This window comes from Rosa rugosa, chromosome 2 (assembly GCF_958449725.1).
Source record: "Rosa rugosa chromosome 2, drRosRugo1.1, whole genome shotgun sequence".
Classification (NCBI taxonomy): Eukaryota; Viridiplantae; Streptophyta; class Magnoliopsida; order Rosales; family Rosaceae; genus Rosa; species Rosa rugosa.
Window position 1 is genome coordinate 62160787 of NC_084821.1, and position 23448 is coordinate 62184234.

General features: G+C 35.8%; 2 protein-coding genes across 5 annotated transcripts; both read right to left on the reverse strand.

Annotated features, from left to right (window-relative positions):
* Positions 1–888: 888 nt before the first annotated feature.
* Positions 889–10327, reverse strand: LOC133729132 (probable disease resistance protein At4g27220). 3 transcript variants are annotated; one of them, XM_062156608.1, is made up of 11 exons: positions 10102–10327; positions 9629–9789; positions 8900–9208; positions 7987–8107; positions 5516–7887; positions 4285–4731; positions 3508–3954; positions 2913–3401; positions 1719–2567; positions 1438–1511; positions 889–1312 (listed from the first exon to the last, which is right to left on the reverse strand). In XM_062156608.1, the coding sequence occupies exons 5-10, from the start codon at positions 7883–7885 to the stop codon at positions 1467–1469; spliced, it is 4647 nt and encodes a 1548-aa protein (XP_062012592.1). In that variant the 5' UTR covers positions 7886–7887; positions 7987–8107; positions 8900–9208; positions 9629–9789; positions 10102–10327; the 3' UTR covers positions 889–1312; positions 1438–1466. The 3 variants fall into 3 exon arrangements, with proteins under 3 accessions (XP_062012592.1, XP_062012593.1, XP_062012591.1); XM_062156609.1 differs by lacking the exon at positions 9629–9789 and having other exon boundaries at positions 889–1306; XM_062156607.1 differs by lacking the exon at positions 9629–9789.
* Positions 10328–11876: 1549 nt separating this feature from the next.
* Positions 11877–22925, reverse strand: LOC133729133 (disease resistance protein At4g27190-like). 2 transcript variants are annotated; one of them, XM_062156611.1, is made up of 12 exons: positions 22344–22925; positions 21999–22253; positions 21482–21597; positions 19012–21386; positions 17196–17642; positions 16378–16824; positions 15785–16273; positions 14590–15447; positions 14316–14390; positions 13967–14238; positions 12573–12617; positions 11877–12374 (listed from the first exon to the last, which is right to left on the reverse strand). In XM_062156611.1, exons 4-9 carry the CDS (start codon positions 21382–21384, stop codon positions 14385–14387), a joined length of 4620 nt encoding a protein of 1539 aa, XP_062012595.1. In that variant the 5' UTR covers positions 21385–21386; positions 21482–21597; positions 21999–22253; positions 22344–22925; the 3' UTR covers positions 11877–12374; positions 12573–12617; positions 13967–14238; positions 14316–14384. The 2 variants fall into 2 exon arrangements, with proteins under 2 accessions (XP_062012595.1, XP_062012594.1); XM_062156610.1 differs by having other exon boundaries at positions 13967–14078; positions 22344–22924.
* Between the last annotated feature and the right edge of the window lie 523 nt (positions 22926–23448).

Here is a 23448-nt window from a genome sequence, read left to right on the forward strand (position 1 = left end):
AATTTCTTCAAAATCCATCATTGTCGAGGTTCTAGCATTATTTTAGGTCGAAGTCTAGAAAGTTACTTAATACTAGAAAAGAAATATGGCCGGTTAGAATAATCTAATCAAGTCACTTCTTGGAGAAAGAGACTAATAAAACTGTATAGTATAGATTTGATATACCACCAACCTTGACTAATTTATCAGATTAATTGCTGCCTGATTTTATGAATCTTTCTGGTCTCTTATTTGTTAAAAGGGCTGGTTCATTGTATTATTGGAAAAAGATAAATCAATGGTGGTTGACAAATCATTAGCCAAGGTTTATAGTTTTGATTTCTTGTTGATTCTTGTCCAACTTCATTATTTCTTCTCCATATTGTTTTTGTCTTCTGGTAATGCAGATTGAATTTAACCAGCAGGAGGTACAAAGCCCAAAGATAACAAAGCTAGCCCAGCCCCACAACACAAACTCAAGGGTAAAGTAATGCTTCTATGACCACCCAAGACTAATATTTGGACACCAAAGTTGGCACAAGGAATAGGCCATTGTTGCTGAAGCTCATCTTCTTCTAATTAAAGTCCAAACTTTTTATAGGGTTCTCGCTCTTCTCTAAGCTGCTGCCCAAGTTCGAAATTCCAAATATTAATCATCACTCAATTGCTAGTGGCAACTCGATGGGAAGTAATTTAATGTTAACTTTGGTGATAATAGAGTTTATGACATTCATGTAATACTTCATCTGCTGGTTCATTAGGAATACTGGAATACTATGTTTTGGGCATGTAGCGGAGTTAAGTGACTGGGTTAGGATGATCATAATACTGAATTGCAACTCATCTTAGGTTTAGGATGATCACAACCTGGAAATTCAATTACATACAGAAATTCTTTTACTAAAGAAGAGAGGAGAAAAGTCTACTCAATATTTAGTGTAAAATACTTCATCTATCAGTAAGACATAATACAAAGAATTGAAGCACCAAATACAACACTAGAAGCAGTGAAAACAGTGCAAGCACGCACACAAAGCAAAGAAACATAAAGAAAAAGCGCAATCCGAACAAGAGAGGAGTCCCAAGGATCAATCACCGAGTGTCTCACTGTCTAAGCTGGGCAGGACCAGAGGCACACTCTGGAAGAGCAGAGCTCTGATAACCATCACACTGCTCTATGAGGGAGAAAATCAGACTTATATTTACAAATCACTTAAAAATCAAACTACTTTATGCATATGCGCAAGCAATATGTGCCGATCAGCAGGACCGGCATAGCTTGAACGAGATTAAGATCAGCAGCTACGCACATCAAGGGTGCCGAGGACTGCATCTGTTGAAGGTGGAACAAAGAGTTGGTCAGAATAAGAGTTGGCAACACAAGTGTAATTTATAGGATGCATGGTACTAAATGTATACTAGTTAATGAATAATAGTACATGAAAGAATGGTGCTTACCAATTTTGAAATGGGTACTGTTGAAGCATCTAGAGAGCAGGCTCTTCTGATGATATTTTAGGAGTTCTCCGAGCCTTGCAAATAAACATACAACATTTATTTCAACATGCGAACTAACTATATAATTGTTATTTATTTTGATAAGCTGGCTAATATTAATTAATAATTACATATTAGTGATATTACATTAAAAGGATGATAAGATATTGAAAATCTGTAAAATAATGGGAATGATTATTAAAAAGATATATAGGATATTACTCAAGTGGTTAACAGCTTACTGATTCAACATCATTTTTCTGTTGATCATCATCATCATTGTCAATGTCATCATCTCCTTTTTGCTCACATTGATCCTCTATTACTCTTAGGAGGACCCCATCAGGGGAAATCTTCAACTTGATCGGGCACATAGATACATATAAGGTCACGGAGGATGGGAATTTGACTCTGCAATTTTCGGAGGAAAAGCCTTGTAGCCTTGGTAGATTAATTAGACTCAAATCTTGCAAGTGGCTGAAAACAATCTCATTTCCAGGGGCATCATCAGCATCATCGTCTCCCACATTGCTTGCCACTATCACTACAACACTTTGACAGAAGGCCACCGTCAATGTTTTGAGTTGCACTAATCTTTTAGCCACTGAATAACTTGTTATATATTCAAATCCATCACAACGCCATACGGTCAAAGTTGTAAGATTCCGGAAGGATATTGCGGATGACTCTATACTTTTTAATCTGGAACAAAACCACAGCATAAGGGTTTCCAAATTTGGAAAAAGTAGTGATTGGGAGTTGTCGTTCTCTAGATCCATCAATTGGTCCATACCGCGCAGCGTCAAACTCCTTACATAAGGGAGGGTCCCACTCCCAACTGCATCATCATGTATTTCTTCCCTAGTAGTGCAACCACTAATTCTTTCGTAAGAATTGTATCGCATTTCAATTTCTTCAAGATTTTGTAATCTCTGGAGAAAAAGGACCGAAGCTTGCTTGGAGAAAGGTGCACAATTCCCATAAAAGCTGATTGATTTTAATTTGCCAAACACCAACTGATCCGCTGGGGGTGGCCCATTCCAAATTTCCATGTCATTCAATGTTAAGTCTTCCAAGTTGAGGAATGAATGCTGAGATCAAGGAAATTCAAAATCATATTGACGTTAACAATTAAGGAGGGGCCTCAATCATAAACTGTAATATTGCTTAGGCTAGCCAGCGGGTACTTCAATTGACATGAATATATCTATTGATCGAAAACCCGAATATCGATTAATTGCATCAATTATTAATAAAAATATATGAGAAAGTAAGTTCAATCCAAAAAGTAACAAGTCAAAAAATTTAGAAAAGTCAACAAGCATGCATCAAATTAATGATATTTAGACAACTAAGAAGCTTCTTTTTAACTTGAGAAAATTGTAAAGATGGTTTCATTAATTATAAGAAAGCTAGCAGTGTAAAAGTACATGTACCTTGTCGGTTAGAAATAAAGGCTTTTGAGGCGTCATTAGAGGTTCCATCTCATATTTCTTTCCAAAGTGAGAAAATTCTGTGGCAAAAATTCCCACTTCATCACATCCCTCTGCCCTCAATTGTTTGAGTGATGGCCACTGTGAAGCATTTAAGCAACTAAGTTGAGGTAGATTCCCCAACTCCACGGATGTTATTTTTGGAAATACAAATAGAGGAGGTGTTGTTTCTACAACTTCTTGTTCCTCTTCTGTAACAACAATTTCCTCACATACCACTTCTAGTGATTTGCACTTCCATATCTTCAAGGTTTCCAGCACATTTAATCTTTTCATGACACTAGGCGGAAACAAACTTATTAGATTGTCACATTCCCGAACCTCAACTTTTTTGAGTTTCCAAAAAGAATTTTGAGATAGTTGGACGTGCCATATCGCCTTCAACTCCCTTATCCCTTTGATGCTCAATCTTTCCAAGATAGGAAATCCCACCTGCATACATATACATATATATCAATCTTTATTTTCACATAAACGTACATATTTGAAAGTGGAAAATGAAAGATTGAGAGACGTAGACAGAGACCATGTAGATTACCTTTTCATTAAAGAGGGAGTATTTTACAACGGACTCACTCTTGACTTCAAGGTTCTCTTCCTCCTTCAAGACCATCTGTTCATCTTCTTTGCATCTTCTAGTGTCCTCACTACTCAAAGAAACTTTATCACCAATGATTGCCCCCAGATTATCACAGCCATTTACCTCCAATTCTTCCAATGACGGAAACTCAATATAATTTCCTGTGCTGAATCTAGCGAGGTTTGGAAGTGCTTTAAGCTTCAAAACTTCAAGTTTAGGAAACATGTCATCAATATTGTCTTCACCGCCTTCTCTTGTTGATGATACAATCTCTTGCAGGAGTTTACAAGCGGATATCTCTAGATGTGTGAGTTGTACAAGACTTTTAGCCATGGAAGATGAGAACAAAAGTTTTAAATTATCACATCCATGCACTGACAAGGTTGCTAAGTTGGGGAAGACAACCTGCATGTAGTACACAATTCAATTACTTTGTCATGAGAAATTTCTATAATAAATATAATATATATATATATATGCTTTTTTATATATGGAGAGATTCTTACGTAGGGCATATGTGTCACGTGTCCATACGGCTGACCAATCAGTGCACATATATGGGGTGTTTTGAGTTTTTTATTTAATATATGAATGGTAGTTTTGAAATTTTAGAAACCCGGTCCCAATCAATGCACATATATACATATATATCAATCTTTATTTTCTCAAAAACATACATATTTGAAAATGGACAATGAAAGATTGAGAGACGTAAACAGAGACCATGTAGATTACCTTTTCGTGAAAGAGGAAGTATTTCACAACAATCTCGCTCTTGACTTCAAGGTTCTCTTCCTCTTCCAAGAACCTCTGTTCAATTTCTTTGCAGCTTTTAGTGTCTTTACCACTCATAGAAACTTTATCACCAATGATTACCCCCAGATTATCACAACACTTTACCTCCAGTTCTTCCAACGACGGAAACTCAATATAATTTTCTGTGCTGAATCTAGCGAGGTTTGGAAGTTCTTCAAGCTTCAAAACTTTAAGTTTAAAAAACATGTCATCCATATTGTCTTCACTGCCTTCTCTTGTTGATGATACAATCTCTTGCAGGAGTTTACATGCGGATATCTCTAGATGTGTGAGTTGTTCAAGACTTTTAGCCGTGGAAAATGAGAACAAAACTTTTAAATTATCACATCCATGCACCCACAAGGTTGCTAAGTTGGGGAATACAACCTGCATACAGTACACAATTCAAGTACTTTGTCATGAGAAATTTCTATGATTAATATAGATATAGTTTATATATACGTGTTGTGTATGTGTTTATACTATTATTAAGAGAATAGAGGTCGTTGCCCTTTAACATTAGAAACATTGATTAAATAAAGGTTATTATAGTAATTCACAAAAATTTTAAATTTAATATTTGTTTTCTTTTTTCCACTTTCCTTTTTCTTCCTCATTCTCTCTCTCCTCATTTTTTCAGGTTAAGAGCAACAAAACTTTCTCGATCTACTCTCCTCTCTCTTCAACTTCTAACACTTCAAAATAGAAATAAAAAAATAAAATACACCGTCCATCTAATACACACACACATAGAGATATACGTAATATGAATCTTTAGATGACATGTTGATGAAAATGAATAACCTTCGATCGAATTCTATATATGTAATGTTTTCATAAATTCCCAAAAAGATAAATGAATCTAATTCTTATGACCTTTCTTTCTCTCACAATAAAAAATTAAGAAGAAAGTGCAAATTTATACGTGTTTCAAAAAAAAAAAAATCATATTTCTATTGCTGCATGTATCATGTTTCTATCATATTTCGAAAAAAGTGCAAAACCTTGCCGCCCTTCAATTAGATTGCAAGAGAAGCAAAAAAAAAAAAAAAAAGTCAGGTTTTGACACTTTAATATGTAGCAAAGTCAAAATAATACTTCTCTAGAAAAGATTATTGATTATAAAATGAGACGGTCATAGAAAAGTACATAAAAAGACAGAGGAACATACCTTTCTATTAATGATATCTGTAGAGGCAAAGATGTTTTGGAGTCGGAGATGTTTCACATTCTCAAGATCTTTGGTATGCAATTGCTGGACAATATTAACAACACTCTCATCTATGGACAAGTCCTCAGTTCTCTTCAGCAACGATTTTAGGCCTTCATCCAATCCCAAAATACTGTTGTTAGTGAGCTTGAGTTTCAGTGTGTTAAGGCTCGTTGCAGCCATCATATCCCATGCATCTCCAATAAAAATATTACATCTCTCTAACTTGTGGGAGAACAAGTTTGCTGGAAGAATGTCAGCATTCGGAATATGTATTTCTAACGCGGATATCTGAGACAAGTGCTTTAGCTCAGACAAGCTTGCATTACTATTTTCACCTTCAACCTCCCATTTGTTAAAGCTATTTCTCATTCTCAAATCTTCCAATCTCATCAAGCTTGATATGACAGTAGGTGAGATCACTTCAAGTTGAGCACACTCAGATAAATCCAACAACCGAAGACGAGTCAATTGCCCTATTTCTCTAGGCAATTCTTTGACATCGGATTTTAAAAGGCTAAGAATTTCTAAGCTACTTAGCTGCCCGAGTAGAGTTATATCTCCCAGCGTGCATTGATCTAAGCACAACGTTTGAAGCGTCTTCAAGTATTGAAGAGATAACGGCAATGATGGCATACACATGTTGGTTAAATCCAGCACCTTGAGTTTCTGCATCTCACTAAAAAAGTTCGATGGGATTACCACCGAATCATCTTTACTGTACAACAAAAACATTTCTAGTTTTGGGCATTCCAAAGGTATTTCAGAAAGTGTGGGAATATTGCTGCATGGGAGAGAGATTATAGTGCACTTTTTCAAGAAATCCTTTGCTGGCCATTCCTTGAACTCACCTCCATATTCTACTGATAATATGTATTGATCTCTGCGTGCGATCCATTTAGCAACATCACATACAAGATCATGCATTCTGACATATCCCTCAGTATCACTGTCTAGCAACAAGCAAGAATCTTTCAGTTTTTCTATCAATGTATCCATGGAATCTTGTGCTTCTTCCACCGTAGAGATGTTTTTAAACAAGTCTAAACCCATACCATATTTCAGCACGTCTTGCAAACAAATATGGTTCTGCGCCACTATCATTCCGCAGAGCAAGAATATCGGTTTAAGCTCCTTATCATCCAGTTGATCGTAACTCCACTCCAGAGCCAAATATGCCTTCTTTGTCGACTCTTCTTTGTCAAAACTTTTAAGTCGTCTTAAGGCATCTTTCCATGCTTGTAATTTCTTTTTCTCTTTTAGAGCACTTGCAACTGTGACGACTAATAACGGCAAACCTCCACATTTTTCGGCTATTTGGATTGCTACATCTCGTACACGACCATTGTGTTCAACAACGTCTCCTGCCATCCTCATAAACAAACTCCACGTCTCTTCTTTAACTAAAAGGTCAAGCTGAAAAACTTTTTCAGCGCGCATCTCATCGAAAGATAAAACTTCCCGAGTTCTGCATGTCACCAAAATTTTACAAGTTGGTAGACGAGGAAGTCCCACAACCTCCAAATCAATTTTTTCTTGAACATCATCCAGAATCACAAGAACCTTTTTGCCCTGTATCCTGGCGCAGAGACGACTGGCTCTTCCGACTAAAGTTTCATCTGGAAGAATGTTCATGCTCAACTGCTCAACAATTTTCTTTTGAATTGCTTCAAGGTTTGGCTCCTTCTTCACATCTAATAGGATTACCACATTATCAAATAACTTTTTATCCTCTGAAGCTTGCTTGTAAACTTCTTTGACCAGTGTGGTTTTACCCACTCCACCAATTCCACACACCCCCATCCTCTGAATATCAGAGTCTTTCAGACCGTCCATGATTTCCTTCACAATTGACATCCTTGATTGAAAAGCCTGGTAATCTCCAGTAGTTACACCCCACACCTCCTTCCGAAGAATACCACCTGAAACTTCGGAAATTAATCCTCTTTTTTCATGGTGTTTGACAACCTCCTCTGCCAACTTTGTTGATTCCCTGCTAAGCTGATGACGGACTGTCAGATCAGGACAAAAGCCATGGAGACATTTCAGCTTTGTTTGGCTTTCCTCGTTCAACAATTTGTCTGTCCTTGTAGTGATCTCGCCCACTTTTGTCAGCCACAACTGGACATCAGGTTGAATCTTTTCCCCTTTTGTTTCAGCTTCCGCAACTTTATTCTCTATCGCTTCTCTGGCAGCTTTCAATTCTTCCACTTGAGCTTGTAGCTTTTGAAGGTTGGTTCTGCAGTATATTACATAACCCACTTGGCGTCCGAGTAGGCGTCCAATGGGTTCAATTGTGTACTCGGCAATTTTTGAAAGAATTGACTCCATTCCTGTTGAATACCATTTAGAAGTAAGAACAGAGTGTTTATATATAATAACACAATTAAAAGGGAGAAATGAAAACTAGGAAGCCTAAAGGCAACATATACCTATTATTTAGTAGGCTTTTTGCTTTTCTGGTTGGAGAAGTAGAGCAATCAAAGTAAAACTAAAGTTCGTTGATGCAACGAAACAAGCTGCAATTCCCAAGTCCCAACCCACACAACAAAGCTGCAGGATAAATGAAATTAAGTAGAGATTAACGCAAACGTTTTGTTATGCTGCGGCTTAGAATATATTAATCTCACATCACTCTAGCACTGACAATCACGAACAAAGAACAACATAAAGCAACTCTAATGCACTTGTAATTGAAAAGAAAAAATAGTAACATGATGAAATTTTGCATCCTTGGACTAATGGTCACCAAGATCAACTTGGGAAGGTCGATACGTAAAACTACTTATTAGTTTCTAGTATTAATACCCGAACCATTAATTAGGAAACATAAAACAACATACATGCCACACTGTTAAAAAAAAAAAAAAATCAAACAAAAAAAAATTGACCTATATATATATATATATATTTTTTTTTTAAACAGAAATATTTTTGATCAAAGGAAGGGAACTTGCATTAAAGGGACATCAGCCCAGTAAAAGTACAGCCCAGAATAACAAACGTAATGTTGGGCCAAAAAACTAAGGCCCAACATTACATGACTAAGGAACAAGCAGGCGGCCCAAAAGTCCAAAACCTAACACGTGAATATGAGCGACTTCCGTCGTATTTTTGCCGCCACCAGACAGCTTCCGACGAGCTAGATCAGGGGGATCCAGATCTGGGCCAGAGAGAACTGAAGCTTAGATCTAGTTTCTCTGTCTAGGTTTTAGAGAGAGAAGCTCTCGACTCAACTCCTACTTCCACCAATTAAAAAAAAAAAAAAAGACAACAGAATTATGTACATGCAGATATATAGGTGCCACTTCCCCAATGTTTGGAGTAAAACAAGTTCAAATGTACCTTTGATCTTTTGCTGGTCACTTGTTGTCAGATCTGGCCGGAACTCGGGGAGGAGTACTGGAAATCAGAAGACTGTTCCCAAGTGAGCTAAACTCTCTTCCAGTTTGTAATGAGCGAAACTCTCTGCGGCTTTGGCTAACTTGGCTTTTTTCTTTTTGGGTGGGAATGAGTGATTCCAACAGTGAGTGAGTCTTTTCAATTATTGCTTCTTAGTCCCACACCGTTTCAGTCTGATGATTTGATTCAATTATGGGAGCGTCTGAAATGTACCAACAGTACAGCACCAACCTTTCCACGTTTATTTCAACTCTGTAAATCAATTTTGCCTTAATTCAGCCAAATCTCTATATTTTCTGAAATTTTGAAACATAAAAAATAAAACGCTTGTTTTTGATCAATTTGTATATTCACCCTTTTTTTTTTTATTAATTTAGCTTGATGCCAATCACTTGAAAATCCGATTGAAATTGGTTCCATCACCTTTGTATTGGTTGGGTCAGTCAGTCAGTGTGAATACAAATTTCATTTGGTTTTAACAGATTGATTGACTGATGTTGATGACTATCCAAATCTTAGTTTAGAATATAGGTATTTTGAAATCTGCTAGTTACATATTTTTTAGCTAGCATCTGGGTATATTCCAGATTTTCTATTCATTTATTTATTCTGGGTTCTGATGTTCGTATTGGTTTTTCTACAAGACTGTAAATGTGAGTTTGCCTGATTCACCTCTTTTGTTTTTAACATTTTGGCAAAGCCATCACAAACTCCGTCTGTTTGCAGCTTTTTGATTTATAAATTCAACAATTGAAATGTGAGGTCTGTAGTTGTTCACTTCTTTGCCACAATCACGAACAAGAACATGAAAGGCAAATCTAATGCATTTGTAACTGAAAAGAAAAAATAGTAACATGATGAAATTTTGCATCCTTGGACTAATGATCACCAAGATCAACTTGGGAAAGGTTGATAACGTAAAACTACTTACGAGTTTCTAGTATTAATACCCGAACCATTAATTAGGACACATGAAACAACTTACATGCCACAATACATGTAAACATAAACGGGAAAAATAAATCAAATATAAAACAACAGAAGTATGTATATGCAGATATATAGGTGTACTTCACCAATGTTTGGAGTTAAGTAACTTCAAATGTTGCCATACAAGAGCAAATGAAATTGAAGGACTTACATACCTTGATCTTTTGCTCGTCACTTGTTGCCAGGTGAAAGGGAATTCAGGGAGGAATACTGAAATAGAAGACTTGAACAATGAGCTAAACTCTTTTTCAGTTTGTAATGTAATGATTGGAATTCTCTGGGGCTTGGCTTGGATCACTGATACTTTTGGGAATGAGTGGCGCTGAGTGATTTCCTTTTTTGCTTTTTCGGTGTGAATGAGTGACTCGAACACTGAGGTGACTGAGTGAGCTTTGTCAATTATTGCTTCTTATCTTATCCCCACAGTCCCACACTGTTTCCATCTAATGATTTGATTCAATAATGGGAGCGTCTGAAATGTACCAGCACTAATTTTGGACCCCTTTTAATTTCACCTTTCCACGTTTAATTCATCGCAGTAAATTAATTTTGCCTTCAGCCACCTAGTCTTTACAAATTATTCTATATAAAAAGCGTGAATAACACTGTTAAAAGAAGAGGTGGAAAAGCCGTTTTTGTCCTTATTGTTCGAGGAGAATATCAAGCTCCACCAGCGTTTCTGTCTTTGCTCTTCTCTGTGTTGGATAGGGATCGTTGTCGGGTTTGGAATTCAGTCTCTATAGATTCTGAAATTTCGAAACATAAAAAATAAAACGCTGGTTTTTGATCAATTTGTATGCTCACCCTTGTTTTTTATTAATTTAGCTTGATGTCAGTCAATCGAAAATCCAATTGAAATTGGTTTCAGTCTCTATGATACAAATTTCATTTGGTTTTAACAGATTGATGGTCTGTTCTTGATTTATGTTGGCTTTAAGGACCATCCAAACCTCAGTTTAGAGTCCGGGTATTTTGAAATATGCTAGTTCCGTACTTTCTAGCATCTGGGCATTTTCCACATTTTCTATTCATTAACGTTCATATTGTTCTTCTACAAGGCTGTAAATGTGAGTTTGCTTGATTCAACCCTCGGTTTTTTCCATTGTGGCAAAGCCATCACGGACAAACTCCGTCTGTTTCCAGCTTTTGATTTATTAATGCACGTATTTGTCCGCTTCTTTGCTTTCGGTGCAAAAGAATAATAAAAGTGTAAAATAAAGATTTGATATACCACCAACCGTGACTAATTTAATAGATTAATAGCTGTCTGATATAACTAATCTTTCTCGTTTCCTCTACACATTGGTTTTGTCTTTTGGCAAATGAAGAATGAACTCAACCAGTAAGAGGTACAAAGCCCAAAAGATAATAAAACTAGCCCAACCCTACAACACAACCCAAGAGTATTACTTTACTATGGCCACCCAAGAGTAATATTTGGACACCCAAAGTTGGCTCATGGAATAGATATAGGCCATTATCTTAAGCTCAGCCTCTTCTACTTAAAGTCCAAACTTTTTACAGGGCTCTTGTTCCTCTAAGCAGCTGCCCAAGTTCAAATTCCAAATATTAATCATCACTCGATTACCAGTCGCAACTCGATCGGAAGGGATTTATTAATGTTAATTTTGGTGATAATGGAGTTAATGGCATGCATGCAGTGCTTACCTTTCAAAGCTTTACACACTCAAATGTGCTGGTTCATTAGGAATAGTATGTTTTGCGCACCATGGGACTATGGGAGTTAAGTGACTGGGTTAGGATGATCATATTAATTAAAAATACTGAATTGCAGCTCACCTTAGGTTTAGGATGATCACAACCTGGAAATCCAATTACATACAGAACTCTCTATCACTAAAGAAGAAAGGGGAAAAGTCTACTCAGTATTCAGTGTATAATACTTCATCTATTACTTGGCAGAAAAAAAGATGGTGAATCTCCAAATTTCATAAGATCTATAAGCAACAACCTATATCTTACAAATACCATGATCCATTGGTACAACAAAATACAAATTACTAGGTTTGAATATGCCAATAACTAAAAAGTTCTAACCATTCCCAAAATCAGAGTCTGTATGACTTACAAATAAGCTGTACGAAGAACTCCATCTTTCCTTACAGAAAAATTATTTCAGTAAATAGCAAAATTATAGATAGGGAACTCTACTAGCGACCTACCTAATTTTATTGTAGAAAATTTCGGGCTTTATCTAGAGCCAAAAGCTAAGCAGAATCAGCCATAACAAGTTTAAAGGCTTTGATTCAATTTGTAGTTGAAAAGTTTATCTTCAGATATAGCAGTAGATTTCTGGTCTGGTTCTACCTTGGAATCAAATACATTAGCAAGCTCTTGGTTGTTAAGCTCTTGATTAACTTCCTCTATTGTAGGAGGCACTTTGGCAGCTTTTCCAATTGCATGTCCGCTTCAGTTGCAAAAACAGCATTGTAACATTGTGCATTTTGGCAACAAAACATCAAAACTTTTCTTCTATCATAATCTAATCATGAAAAAGGTACCAAAAACAAGGGAAAAAAGAAAGTATGCAACAGAAAAATGTATAAATGAACGATGAACAATATTATATATATATAGAGAGAGAGAGAGAGAGTGAGAGAGTTACCAGAAGCTAATTCATCATGTAATCTTGAAGCCATATAACCAAACTCTGCATCCAACAAAACACAATAACATTAATAATATGCCAAGTAATTGACACAGTATTCCAGCGCTTAATGATTACTAATTGCAGTTCAAAGCATCCATTCATCATCTTAATCCCTAGTCATTGTTTAAGTTGCATGTTGGTTCTGCATTGTTATTTATGATATGAAAAATATGTTGGCATTCACAAGAGTTATGAGATGGACTAATGGCAACGTTACTGCTGGAGGATCAGTCCCATGCAGAGAAAACCAACCAGTTTTGGTATGAGATTACCGAAAGGTACTGTTCACTATATATATATATATATATATATATATCATTCATCACAAATTCAAATTGAATTGAGATGATAAAACTGGTGATGATTGCGAAGCCTAGGCTGATGACAAAGTGGTGAGAGTGAGAGGATATACGAAGCTCTGAGAGCTCGAGATATACATAAAGCTCAATCAAAACCTAGCTAGTTGGTTCCGACTTCCGACTAATGAATTAGATTAAACAAAAGAGTTAGAAGACTAAACTACAATGAACTCTACACATGCACAACAAACAAATATTGAAGAATAAGATGTTAAAATAGATACCTGTACAAAATAGAATTTTAGTACATTGTGCCTACTGGTCTTTCTTAACCTCTAATAAATGGAACGCTAGGAAAATAGAACTTGTCTTTCTTAACACCAAAATTACTTAGCTGATGTGCTTTTTCTTTTTTTGGACGAATGGTGTTTCTAGAACCCTTTCTTTCATCGAAAAGATTTGGCAGATTAATCACATATTGCTTCAGATCAAGTAATGGAGCAATAATAAACCTTAAATCCTTGAACTCTGATGAAGTCAATATTTGACAATATAATTGTACTGGTGTAATTTACTTGATTTTGATACTACTGTTATATTGTATAACAAGATTTTATTCTTTTTAACTCAAGCACTGAGTTTGACCACAGGGAATAGGAAATTTCAGAACCTAGGCTTGAGCAAAAGAGCATCTCACCAGTTCTCAACATATGCATATGATTAGCTAATAATGCAATGAACCAAACAATAGGCTTTCCCTCAATTTGCAACATCGACATAAACAGGAGAAGCCTTAGGCTGCTGAATGCCATCAACAAGAGAGTGAGATGTCACTTCTCAACAAGATTTGTTCAAAAAATTAACATCACCCATGAATCTCAGCAAACCAAATCTGAACTAATCAAAAATTAACATAACCAATGCCAGATGAAAGGGAAAGAAAACCCATTAATTTTACAGAGAAATATCCGTTGACGTTGAATATCAAAGAGAAAATAGCTGCTGCAAATCGCGAAACACGAATGAGGTTAAAAATGAAGAGAGATTTACCTGAGAGACAGCAACAGGAGGTCAAATGGCCGCAGAGGGCCAGAGCATTGTGACGGAGCATAGGAAGGTGAAGGTCGCAGAGGAAGAGAGAAGTTCTACGTTGTCGACGAGGCTGAAAGACGAAGAGATAAGTAGCGGGATTTAATTTATCACACCATTTCAACAGGATCTTTTATCCGTGTCTGATTGGATATAAAATTTCCGATCCTAACATATCTGAGCCTCCAAACATCACAAGTGATCTGATTGGATATATTTCTTCCGATCCAATCCTTATATGAGGCAAAACAAAAGTGGTCTAAATGTATACTAGTTAATGAATGATAGTACGTGAAAGAATGGTGCTTACCAATTTTGAAATGGTGTGCTGTCGAAGCAACTAGAGAGCATGCTCCTCAGATGATATTTTAGGAGTTCTCTAAGCCTTGCAAATAAACATACCACTGTTACTTCAATGTGCTAACTAACTACAAAGTTGTTATTCATTTTGATAAGTTAGCTAATATTGACTACCTATTAGGCTATTACATCAAAAAGATAATGGTTCAAGATATTGAAAATATGCAAATAATTAATGGGACTGATAATTAAAAAGATAAGAAATTAAGTGGATAACAGCTTACTGTTTCGACATCATTTTTCTGTTCATCATCATCATCATCATCATCACTATCAACGTCATCATCTCCTTTTTGCTCACATTTTCCCTCTATTTCTGTTAGGAGGACCCCATCAGGGCAAATCTTCAACTTGATCGGGCATGCAATTACTTCTAAGGTCATGGAGGATGGAAATTTGAGTGTGCCATTTCCGGAGCCAAAGCTTTGTAGACTTGGTAGAGAACCAAGCCCCAAACGTTGCAAGTGGCTGAAAACAATCTCATTTCCTGCTGCATCATCAACATCATCGTTACCCACATTGCTTGCCACTATCACTATAAGACTTTTACAGCAGCTCACTTCCAATGTCTTGAGTTGCACTAAGCTTTTAGCCATCGAATAACTTGTTAAATATTCCAATCCATGACACTCGTATACACTCAAAGTTGTAAGATTCCGGAAGGATATTGCGGATGACTCTATACTTTTTAATCTGGAACACTTCCACAGCACAAGAGTTTCCAAATTTGGGAAAAGTAGTGATTGGGAGTTGTCATTCTCTAGATCCATCAGTTGGTCCATAAGGAACAGCTTCAACCTCCTTACACGGGGGAGGGTCCCGCTCCCAACTGCATTATCATGTATTTCTTCCCCAGTAGTGCTACCATTAATTCTATCACAAGAATTGTGCCGCACCCAAATTGTTTCAAGATTTTGTAACCTCTGGAGAAAAAGGACCGAAGCTTGCTTGGAGAAAGGTGCACAATTCCCATAAAAGCTTATTGATTTTAATTTGCCAAACACTAACTGATCCGCTGGGGGTGGCCCATTCCAAATTTCCATGTCATTCAATATTAAGTCCTCCAAGTTGAGGAATGAATCCTGAGATCAAGGAAATTCAAAATCATATTGACGTTAACAATTAAGGAGGGGCCTCAATCATAAACTGTAATATTGCTTAGGCTAGCCAGCGGGTACTTCAATTGACATGAATATATCTATTGATCGAAAACCCGAATATCGATTAATTGCATCAATTATTAATAAAAATATATGAGAAAGTAAGTTCAATCCAAAAAGTAACAAGTCAAAAAATTTAGAAAAGTCAATAAGCATGCATCAAATTAATGATATTTAGACAACTAATTAAGAAGCTTCTTTTAACTTAAGAAAATTGTAAAGATCGTTTCATTAATTATAAGAAAGCTAGTTCATGTACCTTGTCGGTTAGAAATAAAGGCTTTTGAGACGTTGTTAGAGGTTCCATCTCATATTTCTTTCCAAAGTGAGAAAATTCTGTGGCAAAAATTCCCACTTTATCACATCCATCCACCTCCAATCGTTTGAGTGATGGCCATTGTGAAGCATTTATGCCCGTAAGTTGAGGTAGATTCCCCAACTCCGCCAATGTTACTTTTGGAAACACAAATTGAGGAGGAGTTGTTTCTACAACTTCTTGTTCCTCTTCTGCAACAACAATTTCGTCACATACCACTTCTAGTGATTTGCAATTCCATATGTTCAAGGTTTCCAGCGTATTCAATCTTCTCATGACACTAGGCGGAAACAAACTTATTAGATTCTCGCATTTGACAACCTTAACTTCTTTGAGTCTCCAAAATGAGTTTTGAGATAGTTGGACGTGCCATATCGCCTTCAACTCCCTTATCCCTCTGATGCACAATCTCTTCAAGATAGGAAATCCTACCTGCATATATATATATATAATATCAATATTTATTTTCACAAACACGTACATATTTGAAATGGAATGAACGATTGAGAGACGTAGATAGTGACCATGTAGATTACCTTTTCATTAAAGAGGGAGTAGTTCACAACGGTCTCACTCTTGACTTCAAGATTTTCTTCCTCTTCCAAGACCCTTTGTTCAATTTCTTTGCAGCTTCTAGTGTCTTTACTACTCACAGAAACTTTATCACCAATGAATACCCCCAGATTATCACAACCCTTTACCTCCAGCTCTTCTAATGACGGAAACTCAATATAATTTCCTGTGCTAAATCTAGCCAGGTTTGCAAGTGCTTCAAGCTTCAAAACTTCAAGTTTAGGAAACATGTCATCCATATTGTCTTCACCGCCTTCTCTTGTTGATGATACAATCTCTTGCAGGAGCTTACAGGCGGATACGTTTAGATGTTTGAGATGTACAAGACTTTTAGCCGTGGAAGATGAGAACAATACTTTTAAATTATCACATCCATGCATTGACAAGGTTGCTAAGTTTGGGAACACAACCTGCATGTAGTATACAATTCAAGTACATTATCATGAGACATTTCTATAATAAATATAATATATATATATATATATATATATATATATATATATATATATATATATGCTTTTTTATATATGGAAAGATTCTTACGTAGAGCACATGTGCCACATGTCCGTAGGGCTGACCAATCAGTGTACATACATGGGGTGTTTTGGGTTTTTAATTTAATAGATGAATGGTAGTTTCGAAATTTTAGAAGCCAGGTCCCAATCAGTGCACATATATACATATATATATATCAATCTTTATTTTCACAAAAAACGTACATATTTGAAAATGGACAATGAAAGATTGAGAGACGTAAATATATAGAGACCATGTAGATTACCTTTTTGTTAAAGAGGGAGTATTTCACAACGGTCTCACTCTTGACTTCAAGGTTCTCTTCCTCTTCCAAGACCCTATGTTCAATTTCTTTGCAGCTTCTAGTGTCTTTACTACTCATAGAAACTTTATCACCAATGATTGCCCCCAGATTATCACAGCCATTTACCTCCAGTTCTTCCAATGACGGGAACTCAATATAATTTCCTGTGTTGAATCTAGCGAGGTTTGGAAGTTCTTCAAGCTTCAAAACTTTAAGTTTAAAAAACATGTCATCCATATTGTCTTCACCGCCTTCTCTTGTTGATGATACAATCTCTTGCAGGAGTTTACAGACGGATATCTCTAGATGTGTAAGTTGTATAAGACTTTTAGCCATAGAAAATGAGAATAAAAATTTTAAATTATCACATCCATGCACCGACAAGGTTGCTAATTTGGGGAATACAACCTGCATATAGTACACAATTCAAGTACTTTGTCATGAGAAATTTCTATGATTAATATAGATATAGTTTATATATACTTATGTGCGTGTCTATACTATTATTTGTTTATATATACTTATGTGCGTGTCTATACTATTATTTGTTTATATATACTTATGTGCATGTCTATACTATTATTATGAGAAGAGAGGTTGTTTTCCTCTCTTTGACCAATTCTTCCTATTATGCCCTTTTAACATTAGAAACATTGATTAAATGAAGGTTATTATAGTAATTCACAAAAACTTTAAATTTAATAATTGTTTTCTTTTTCCTACCTCATTCTTTGATTTCTTTCTCTCTCCACTTCTCTTTTAAGGTTGAGAGCAACTTTCTTTTCCTAAGCTTTCTCAATCTACTCTCCTTTCTCTTCAACTTGTAACACTTCAAAAAAAAAAAAAATAATAATAATCTATACTATTATTAAAAGAAGAGGCTTTGTTAGCCTAAATTGAAAATTTTCACTTTCATACCCTTAAAATATTAAATAACTATTTAATTGTCGGGGATAAAAAAAAATTAAATTTAAATAAATAATTTAAATATATATATCTATACTATTATTAAGAGAAGAGGCTTTGTTAGCTAAAACTAAAAAATTTGACAGAAATGACCCTGAAATATTAAAAAACTTTAAGAATTAATTAAATCACAAGGGCAATTATGACAATTACAAATTATATTTGTATTAAAAAAATAAACAAAAAAAATCTCACAACCCACTTTTGTCTCCCACTAACTTCTCTCTACAATAACTGTTTTAATCTATTATCTTTTTTTCTTTCTGAAAAAAAAAATAAAAAACAAATACTTGCACATGCAGAGCATGTGTGGAGAGAGACTAGTATATATTATTTTTCAGAAATTAACTACTCACTTCTAGACTGATAACCACCCAATGGGTGTGAGCAGTTTCTAGGGTACACACACACAAATGTATGTAATACGAATCTTTCGATGGCATGTTGATGAAAATGAATAACCTTTGATCTAATTCTATATACGTAATGTTTTTATAAATCTCAAAAAAGAAAAATGAATTTAATTCTCATGATCTCTCTTTCTCTCACAATAAAAAAATTAAGAAAAAAAGTGCAAAATCATATTTGTTTCGAAAAAAAAAAATCATATTTCTGTCTCTGCATATATTATTTAAATCCAAAACCTTGCTGCCCTTCAATTAGATTGCAAGAGAAGCCAAAAAAAAAAATAAAAAGGTGAGGTTTTGACACTTTAATACATAGCAAAGTCAAAATAATACTAGTCTAGAAAAGATTATTGATTATAAAATGAAACGGTCATAGAAAAGTACATAAAAAGACAGGAAAATACCTTTCTATCAATGATATATGTAAAGTGAAAGATGTTTTGGAGTCGGAGATGTTTCACGTTCTCAAAATCTTTGGTATCCAATTGCCGGACAATATTAACTATACTCTCATCTAGGGACAAGTCCTCAGCTCTCTTCAGCAACGATTTTAGGCCTTCATCCAATCCCATAATATTGTTGCTAGTGAGCTTGAGTTTCAGTGTGTTAAGGCTCGTTCTAGCCATAGAATATCCCATACCCCATGCATCTCCAATAAAAATATTATATCTCTCTAATTTGTGGGAGAACAAGTTTGCTGGAAGAATGTCAGCATTCGGAATATGTATTTCTAATGCGGATAGCTGAGACAAGTGCTTTAGCTCAGACAGGCTTGCATTACTACTTTCACCTTCAACCTCCCATTTGTTAAAGCTGTTTCTCATTCTCAAATCTTCCAATCTCACCAAGCTTGATATGACAGTAGGTGAAATCACTTCAAGTTTATAACACTCGGATAAATCCAATAACCGAAGACGAGTCAATTGCCCTATTTCTCTAGGCAATTCTTCAAAATTGGATTGTAAAAGGCTAAGAATTTCTAAGCTGCTTAGCTGCCCGAGTAGAGTTATATCTCCCAGCATGCACCCATCTAAGCACAACGTTTGAAGCGTCTTCAAGTATTGAAGAGATAAAGGCAATGATGGCATATACATGTTGGTTAAATCCAGAACTTTGAGTTTCTGCATCTCTTTAAAGAAGTTGGATGGGATTTCCATCGAGAAATCTTTATTGTACAAGTGAAACAATTCTAATTCTGGACATTCCAAAGGCATTTCAGAAAGTGTAGGAATATTGACTTGCAGGAGAGAGATCTTAGTGCACTTCTTTAAGAAATCCTTACTTGGCCATTCTTTCAACTCACCTCCATACTCTACTGATAACATGTGTTGATCTCTCTTTGCAATCCGGTTAGCAACATGACATACAAGATCATGCATTCTAACCGTGCCATCAACATCACTGTCCATCAACAAGCAAGAATCTTTGAGTTTTTCAAGTAGTGAATCCAATGCATCCCTTGCTTCTTCCACTGTATTGATGTTTAAAAACAAACCTAAACCCATACCATAATTCAACAAATCCTGCAGATAAATATGGTTCTGCCGCGCTGAAATTCCACATAGTAAGAACAACGGTTTAAGCTCCTTATCATCTAATTGCTCGTAACTCCACTCTAAAGTCATGTATGCTTTTTCTATTGACTCTTCCTTGTCAAACCTTCTGAGTCGTCTTAAGGCATCTTTCCATGCTTCTGATTTATTTCTCTCTTTTAAAGCACTCGCAACTGTGACGACTAACAAAGGCAAACCTCCACATTTTTCAGCTACTTGGATCGCTATATCTCGTATACGATCATTTTGTTTAATAACATCACCTGCCATCTTCACAAACATACTCCAAGTTTCTTCTTTATTTAAAATGTCAAGCTGAAACACTTTTTCCGCCCGCATCTTATGAAAAGATAAAACTTCTCGAGTTCTACATGTCAACAAAATTTTACAAGTTGGCAGACGAGGAAGTCCCACAACCTCCAAATCCATTTTTTCTTGAACATCATCCAAAATCACAAGAACGTTTTTGCCTTGTATCCTGGCACATAGACGGCTCGCTCTTCCGTCTATCGTTTCATTATCAAGAACGTCCATACCCAGCTTCTCAACAATTTTCTTTTGAATTAATTCCAGGTCTGGATTACTTTTCACATCTAATAGCATAACCACATTATCAAATAACTGTTTATCTTCTGAAGCTTGCCTGTAAACTTGTTTGACCAATGTGGTTTTACCCACTCCTCCAATTCCACACACCCCAATCCTCTGAATATCAGAGACTTTCAGACTATCCATGATGTCCTTAACAATTAACATCCTTGATTCAAAGGCCTGGTAATCTCCGGTAGTTACATCCCATACCTCCTTCCGTAAATTACCACACGAAACTTGGGAAAATTCTTTTTTTCCATACTGTTCAACAACCTCCTCAACCAATTTTGTTGATTTCCTGCTTATCTGATGACGGACAGTCAGATTAGGACAAAAGCCATGGAGACATTTCAGCTCTGCTTGGCTTTCGTCATTCAACAATTCGTCCGTCTTTGCAGTGATCTCGTCCACTGTTGTCTGCCACAACTCGACATCATGTCGTATTTTTTCACCTTTTGTTTCAGCTTCAGCAACCTTATACTTTATCGTCTCTCTGGCAGCTTTCAATTCTTTCACTTGATCCTGTAGCTTTTGAATGTTGGTTCTGCAGTGAATTACATAACCCACTTGGCGTCCCAGTAGACGTCCAACAAGTTCAATCGGGTACTCCACAATCTTTGAAAGAAACTCCATTCCTGATGAATATCATTTAGAAGTAAGAACAGAGAGTTTGTAATAACACGATTAAAAGGGATAAATGAAAAGTAGGAAGACTAAAGGCAATAAATACCTATTATTTAGTTGGCTTTTTGCTTTTCTTTTTGTTGAAGTACGTAGAGCAATCAAAGTAAAACTAAAGTTCGTTGATGCAACGAAACAAGCTGCAATTCCCAACCCACAACCAAGCTGCAGCAAAAATATATGAAATTAAGTAGAGATCAATCATTAATCAGATTATAGCAAACGTTCTGTTATGCTGCGTCTTAGAATATATTCATCTCAGATCATTTTAGTAAAGACAAACACGAACAAGAGCAAAAAAAGACAACTGTAATGCATTTGTAATTGAAAAAAAAAATAGTAACATGATGAAATTTTGCATCCTTGGACTAATGATCACCAAGATCAACTTGGGAAAGGTTGATCACGTTAAACTACATACTAGTTTCTAGTATTAGTACCCGAACCATTAATTAGGAAACATAAAACAACTTACTTGCCACACTGTAAACAAACTGGGAAAAAAAAAAAAAAAAAATCAAACATAAAACAAAGAGAACTATGAATATATTGAAGGACTTACGTACCTTGATCTTTTGCTCGTCACTTGTTGCCAGATGAAAGGGAATTCGGGGAGGATTACTGAAATCAGAAGATTGTTCAAGTGAGCTAAACTCTCTTTCAGTTTGTAATGAGCGAAACTCTTTGGGGCTTGGCTAACTTGGATCACTCATATTTTTGGAAATGAGTGGCGCGTAATAATGCTTCCTTTATTCCTCATATTTTTGGATCACTCATATCTTAACCCCACGTACAGTGGGCCAGGCGTGCGTGGCTGATTCCTGTCCACAGGATTTGAATTGCAAGGTCAATAATGTAATTGTAGAGATAACCAACGTTATCAGTAAAAAGAGTGCCGTTACTGTGACAACCTTAGGGTAGTAACGTAATATGCGCAAGAGGTAACAAGCAGGTTAAAGTTCTGGTACAGGAAAAGCTCCACATCGTATCCCCTATAGAGACCATAACCCCGGACCTTCACACCTTCTCGAAAACTCGATTCTCATCGATTTCAAATTCAAATTCAATTCGATTCTTGTAGATTCCAGATGGCATAAATCGAACGATTTAGCGAGTACCAAGCCTCCATGATTGTTGATGATGACGACGGAAAAAGCCACGATTCCGGGTCGGATTGCTCCGAATCGAGCTCCCCCGCCTCCGTCGAGGTTTTCAGTCGGATGAGATTGGAAATTCAGCAAAATCTCATGAATCCTATTCAAATTCTGCAACACCCAAATTCATATTTACCTTCCACCCAAAATTGAAGGAAAAATTGGAGTAGAGAGCAGTTCTGTTCTTTTCCCTATTCAGGACGGAGAAAATATCGGGCTCTTTTATATTTGCAGCAACAAGAGCCACTTGCAGAGGACGAAGAACTTTCGGTTCCTGAGTGCAACAGACAAAGAAGAAAAAAATGAACCGCCTATGTTGGCTGACATAGCGGTGAAGCCACAGTCACATACATTAGTTAATTAATAGTTATGGTGGACATTGGGCTGCAGACTCGAGCTAAAAACAATTTTTTTTTTTTTTTTTGTTGCCTAAAACTGTTTCTCTTTTTTTGTTGTTGGACTATCAGAAAAAAGAAATGCAAATGTTGAGGTTTGTGTTTAAACTTCTTTTATAATAAACATTACAACGTCTTATTCAAAAAAAAAAAACATTAAGAAAATTATAATAAGAAAAAATATATTTAATTTAACTAATGGAAGATGAATTTTTTAGATAAAAAAAATATACATATGAAGACTGTTATGTTAATTTAGAATTTCATAAGAATAAAAAAATTTGACAAATTATTATACATGAGTAAATAGAGATTGAACATACAAGTGTGTGTCAGTGAACCATTCTCCCACAAGGTTTGTGAGTAAACAATTTAGTCTTGTTCGTCGGTGTTTTGATATATAGGGTTGATTTTTATTTAATGTCGAAATGTCGGCGGATCGGGTTAATTTTTTTATATGGTACCTA

Excerpts from the sequence above, each read along its gene's own strand:
- LOC133729133 (XM_062156611.1), bottom strand. The coding sequence starts at position 21,384 with ATGGAGTTTCTTTCAAAGATTGTGGAGTACCCGATTGAACTTGTTGGA. Across the intron at positions 17,643-19,011 it reads CATATATCATTGATAGAAAG|GTTGTATTCCCCAAATTAGC; the intron begins GTATTTTCCTGT and ends TACTATATGCAG. Across the intron at positions 16,274-16,377 it reads ACTCCCTCTTTAATGAAAAG|GTAGGATTTCCTATCTTGAA; the intron begins GTAATCTACATG and ends ATATATATGCAG.
- LOC133729132 (XM_062156609.1), bottom strand. The coding sequence starts at position 7,885 with ATGGAGTCAATTCTTTCAAAAATTGCCGAGTACACAATTGAACCCATT. Across the intron at positions 3,955-4,284 it reads ACTTCCTCTTTCACGAAAAG|GTTGTCTTCCCCAACTTAGC; the intron begins GTAATCTACATG and ends TACTACATGCAG. Across the intron at positions 3,402-3,507 it reads ACTCCCTCTTTAATGAAAAG|GTGGGATTTCCTATCTTGGA; the intron begins GTAATCTACATG and ends ATATGTATGCAG.